This window comes from Alligator sinensis, unplaced genomic scaffold (genome assembly GCF_000455745.1).
Source record: "Alligator sinensis unplaced genomic scaffold, ASM45574v1 scaffold221_1, whole genome shotgun sequence".
Lineage (NCBI taxonomy): Eukaryota > Metazoa > Chordata > Crocodylia > Alligatoridae > Alligator > Alligator sinensis.
This window is the reverse complement of record NW_005841948.1, coordinates 1923596-1929602: the sequence shown is the minus strand read 5'-3', so window position 1 is coordinate 1929602 and position 6007 is coordinate 1923596. Positions and strand designations below refer to the sequence as shown.

Here is a 6007-nt window from a genome sequence, read left to right as displayed (position 1 = left end):
ATCCCTGCTGCTTATAAGGACTTGTCTAGTGCATGATCAGCTGTCTGCAGCCATTTAAACAAAATGGAGGTAGCAACAGGCACTTAGTTTAGGCCATATACATCTGACATTTTCCAGATTGGCCTTTTGATCTGGCAAGGGTTTTTTGTTTGTTTTAATCGATTTAGTTTCTCCAGCAACCGCAGAACTCCAAAAACCCAAACCAAAGTTAACAACCTTTGGACTCCATCTTGAAACTTATTCTGGCAAAATTCCCATTATGGGTCAATAGAATTTGATGGAGTAAAAAGTTCAGAACTATATCCTTTGCATCACAAGTCAAATTTTAAAACATATTTGGAAAAGAAAAACAACTAATAGGCAGTCCAGACAACCATTACAACCTGGGTCTGAAAGCATATTGCAGCTGCAGTAAAAGATTAGGTGGGTTGGGTTAAGGGTTTTTTGGTTTTGCTTAAGACGACTCCAAACCCAAGTAAAATGTGACTGGAATAGGTGTTTTCAATTTACTAGCTCTCCAATGTATAACAAAAATATAAGATGAGCACCACAGATAATTTTTCCATGGCTGAATCTGTTGCATTTAATATTGTCAAATTGACAAATTAATTATGGTTTGCAATAATGTTTTAGTCTGTGAAATCTGGAAAAGATGTTTCCTTTCAGTGCAACAAGAAAGTAAATCAAAGCCTTACAACAATGTCCTTGTGAAGATTAATCTTTTGCTGTGCAGTTAGCTTGCATCTTTGCATCTGCAGAAAGTAAGACTGCGGTTAGCAGCCAGATGAAGTGCTTTAACAGCATGGTACGCAGTTCTCAAATATTTCTCAAATGTCAACTCTTCTCTGGTGCAACTGGTCCAGTTTTATCATTAATCCTCTGTGGTAAGAAAAAAAATGAGTACCTTTAAAACTGAACATTATTTCTGTTTTGCTAAACTCTGTCATCTACACATAAGTGAAAAGACAGCTGCAATAAACTATGGACATACAGAAAGTGAGATTATGTAGTTGTGTTAAAGAACTACTTAGAATATTTCTTTTTTTTCACCCATGACTCCAGCAAAACATTTGGTTTCTAGAAAAGAATAGTCACACACACCTAGAAACAAAACTTGGGAAAGGAGAAGAACCAATTCAAAAGGAGTTGTATTTGAAGGACACTTGTGTGACTTTCCAAAACTACCACTTGGAAATAGTTCCCAGGCTCCGATTCTGCTTCTCGCTAAGGCTGCTGATCTCCCTGGTCCCAGAGAGGAGTCCGGAAAGGTCCTTGAGTACCCTGATGCTCTTGTTCTCATGGAGAGAGGGTAAGAAAGGTCTTTTCACTATGTCAGAACAATTCCATCCATGAACTCAGAAACCTTGCACCACAAAAAGTATGTATAGTTAAAAAATAAAGCTAAAAAATGTTCTTGATATTATTTTTAAGAGAAATGTTTCAAGGGAAATAAAGATATTTCTAACCAAATAATCTGAGTGAAAATGTTTCATTTGGAGAAAGTCAAAGCTGGCTACTTAAATTTTTCCATAATTAAAAAAAAAAAGAAGCAAAATTAACATATTTGTAAACAATGTTGGTGTTGCTGACTCAACATTTTTTGTGTGGGTGTGTGTGTGAAAAATGAGAAAAATGTTGTCGAGTACAAGAACCAACACCAGTATTAGAGCTCTAAGAAAATGCAAAATCAGTAGATGTGTCATACCAGAAACACTAATTTTATTTCCTAAGACAGCTCTGGTTTTTTTTAAGATTGGGAAATTGTACATATCTTAAATATATAGAATGAAATACTTTGAATTCCTAAATGAAAGTCAGAGCAGCAAACACCACTTTGAAATGGCTGCAGCTCCCCTTTCCCACTTAGGGCCTTGAAGAGGGTGCAAACTTCCAAAGCAAAATAAAACACATAGATCACAACATTACTGAAGAAAAAGATGCAATGATAATGCCATGGTGCTTTCCTTCATGGCAAAGCTCTGGCAAATGCAACATGTCAACTCAAGTTTCTTTGATCCCCTTCCCTTCACACTGCAGTTTATTCATTTCAGGTCTATTTGTCAAATCCAAATGAAACACAGGCAAACCTGGGTTCTTGAGTTGAGTATGTCCCCTTCAAAATGGAAAAAAGTAACAAATCTGTGTTTGTCCATGTAACTGGTCCTTTGGTTAAACTATACCTTAGTTTGATTAGTGAACCTGTCTCGGTTCTTTGCACGGCTTTATGGGGCCTTACATTAATGCCTAGATGGCTCAAAAGCCCACTACAGAGTTTCTCGAATTATCTCACGTGCCTCTCTGGTACTGGCCACTGTCAGAGGAAGGATAACTGGGCTAGGTGGACTACTGGTTTTACCCAGGCCAGCAGTTCCCATGGCAAGCAGGTGACAACATAAAGCAGCCCAAATAACTTAAATCCTTTAGGGCCAGAATAAGGTGAAAGTTGCATTAAGTTCAAACTCCCCCTGGATTCTCTTAGGACTTGCCTCTGAATCTGAAACAATGTCCCCTTAATTATCTCACTGAAAATGCCATTACAGGTATAAACACACTTACAGTCACTTTTTGAGCTGTATTATCTCCATGAATTGTAAGAAATGGGTTGGTAGTAGCTGTATGAAGAGGTGATGCCTGAGTGCCTGAAAGCAAGTTATTTATGGGTATCTGGGTTGCTCCTGGTATCTGCAATTGTACTTCCGACTGATGGTGTTGGTGTTGGTGATGCTGTTGCTGCACTAGTTGATAGAGAAGGGCCTGATGCTGTTCCTTGGGTAAGACAAGGGGAGGTGGGGGGGAGAAAAAGCTAATCAACAGTAAATTCAATAAATGATCACTCTTTTCCAGGTCCTGGCCAACCCCCGTTTTTATACAGTGCAACCACAATTTTATAAAGTCTACATAACCTGGGTTGCACTGGTGAGACTCTACAGAATTGCTGAGATGGAACAGAGAATCTATTACAATTTTCCTGAAGTCAGCAAACAAAGTTTTGCTAAATCTGCTAGCCAGGACAAACCACTTTGAGAGATGATCCACACACTAATATTTTTTATTGAAAAAAGTATCTTAAACATATTTGGCCAAGTATTAAAATCATGCTACTGCCAATGCAAACAGCACAGCATTTCCAAACAGCTGCAAAATTGCATATATAACTTGTTGGAACAAAGCATTATTTACAATGAGCAGACTGTCCATAGCATAAAAAGGTGCTGACAACTTAGTAATGAAAGATTTTTTTAAACTAAATTTTTCAAAGCATAATATAACCAGGTTGCTACACCCACTTCTCACATTTGCATCAACTCAAGGAGGAAGACTATACTATAGAAACAATAACATACAAAAATAACTAATTATAAAACATACTGATGTGAGCTGTTGAGTATTCAGTAACTGCTGAAATTGCTGGTGCTGCTGATGGAGCAGAAGTTGTCTCTGTTGGTCAGGAAGTAACCCTAGTCCAGAGGCACTGCAAAATAATGGCCAATCTCTTAGTTTCTGCAATGTAACACTAGTTTATTTGACTAATAAGGACCTTGGAAATTTTTACATCAGCTTTTCCTCAAAATTAAAACCAAAAAATCACATATACCATCTTGTATAAATACATGCTTGCTATTCAATATAGTAATTAAATACCACTAGATACCCTAATGCAGCAGTTCCCAAACTCTGACAGATTTCACAGCACCAATTTAAAATGATCCAGTCTTAAGTACCACCAGCAAATTTTTCAGTTCAACGTCAAGTACCGCTGGCAAATTTTTGTCATATAAAATAATTGTAATAAATCTGTTAACGCGTACCACTGACAGGTTGTATCCGTACTACAGATTGGGAACCGCTGCCCTGATGAACAACAAATGAGCAGTTATTTCCTGTGTGCATACCACATCCATATAGTGCTAACATATACCTGGACATTTCCAAAATTAACCAAAAGTCTTCTTTTTCCTCTCTTTCCCCCTTTCTCCTCATTCTTCCACCATTTTCTGTAGTGGCATTGCAGTCCTAACCTTGATCTATTTCTAGCTATTCTACATTTTCTCTTGGATTTATTTAATCTGCAAACATGAATTAAACTGTCATTTTAAGGCTGACACTGAAGTTGCAGATCTCTATTTCTGGTTTCATTTACCCAAATTAAAATCCTGGCACATCTCTGAGAATCAACATATTGAAACAAAGCTGTTAACCATTCACCCTAAGCCCTCCTTCTCCTCCACCTCTTTTCCCGTTCACTGAACTGCAACACCACCCTATGCCTACAACTCAGGCCCATATTCAGTGTAGGTCCTCAGATGCTGGATGCATCTAAATCCTTTAAATTCTTCCAATGTAACATCTTTCCTAGGCATTCATATGGATAGATCTCACTTCTCAGTCACTGCAATGCCCTTTTCTTTGGCCTTGACACATGCAGTTTTGCCTTGGTCTCACCCATTCAGAATTCTGCCAAAAAGCTCATTTTACTGGACCACTGCTCTTAATCCCTCTATATTTGCTCCTCCTCCACCACCACATCAAACATCAGCCGCTTTAAGCCATCTGTCTTCACCTTCCAGAGTTTTCACAATATATCCCTCATTTACTAAAATGTCAATTCCTGCCCCCTATCAGCCAATAACGACAGTCTCTAGAAACACTTCGTTAAATATTCAAACAAGGAACTTCATGGTTTTGCATAGGAAGCCCCTACAGTAAACATCCTGTAAACCTTATCCTCCTTAAAATTCTTCTTTGCTTCAACACCTACAAAAAATATACGCTACTGACTTGCCAGGACACTAAGCTACCAACACTGACTAGTGTTGTATCATTGTTTCCTTGTATTCCTCTCTCTTGCCTGTATCTATTATCTCTTGGCTTTCACTGTTGGGACATGTATGCTTTGATTTTGGCCACATACAGACATTCAGTTTCTACTGGGAAAATAACTGTTCTCCCAGTAGAAACCAAACGTGCAGGTATTCAAGTTGTTGGGTTTTTTCAGAGCAAAAATGGCCACTCTGGGAGAAAATAATCTGGGAACTATGGTTAAATCACTCCTGGAAGAGTTTTCCCTAGAGACTGAAGGTCTGCCCAATTCTCCCTGGCTTAACTTCCTGGGAAGCAGAACGGAGTGGAGCTAGGAGGACGGGTCACTGGTCTGGAGAAGAAAATGGGAGGCAGCTGCTCTCTCCAATCCTGTAAACCAAGAGGGGAGAAGCAGCCGCCAGCTGCTCCTTGCCTATTTCATAAATATTTCATAGACATCAGGGCTGGAAGGGACCTCGGAAGATCATCGAGTCCAGCCCCCCGCCCAAAGGGCAGGAAGTCAGCTGGGGTCATAGGATCCCAGCAAGATAAGCATCCAGTTTCATCTTGAAGGTGTTCAATGTAGGCGCTTGAACCACCTCCAGTGGCAGGCTGTTCCAGACCTTGGGGGCTCGGACAGTAAAGAAATTCTTCCTTATGTCCAGCCTGAAACGATCTTGAAGTAGTTTGTGACCATTCGACCTCGTCATCCCTTGGGGCGCTCTGGTGAACAAACGTTCCCCCAGATGCTGGTGGTCACCCCTGATAAACTTGTAGGTGGCCATCAGATCACCCCTAAGCCTGCGCTTTTTCAGGCTAAAGAGCCCCAGGGCTCTCAGCCTGTCATCGTAGGGTCTGCTTCCCTGACCTCTGATCATGCGCGTGGCTCTTCTCTGGACTCTCTCAAGCTTCTCCACATCCTTTTTGAATTGCGGAGCCCAAAACTGGACACAGTACTCCAGCTGCGGCCTCACTAAGGCCGAGTACAGGGGGAGAATGACGTCCCGGGATTTGCTTGAGAAGCATCTATGGAGGCAAGCCAGCGTTTTGGTCGCTTTACTAGCCGCCGCATCGCATTGCAGGCTCATGTTCATCTCGTGGTCAATGATGACCCCCAAGTCTCTTTCTTCCATAGTGCTAGCCAACATAGCTGGGCTATGATGCTCGCCAGCTCCTTGAGTACCCTGGGGTGAAGATTGTCAGGGCC

General features: G+C 40.6%; 1 protein-coding gene across 11 annotated transcripts in view; it reads right to left on the bottom strand.

The window, feature by feature from the left end:
- Positions 1 to 6: 6 nt before the first annotated feature.
- The window catches only part of MLLT10 (MLLT10, histone lysine methyltransferase DOT1L cofactor), a 242181-nt gene continuing 236180 nt past the window's right edge, over positions 7 to 6007 (bottom strand). For all 11 annotated transcript variants that reach the window (XM_025199722.1, XM_025199714.1, XM_025199715.1 and 8 more), the window contains 3 exons: positions 3370 to 3472; positions 2557 to 2766; positions 7 to 879 (listed from right to left, as the gene is read on the bottom strand). In XM_025199722.1, coding sequence (XP_025055507.1) covers positions 835 to 879; positions 2557 to 2766; positions 3370 to 3472 — 358 coding nt within the window. In that variant the 3' untranslated portion in view covers positions 7 to 834. The remainder of the gene's footprint in view (positions 880 to 2556; positions 2767 to 3369; positions 3473 to 6007) is intronic.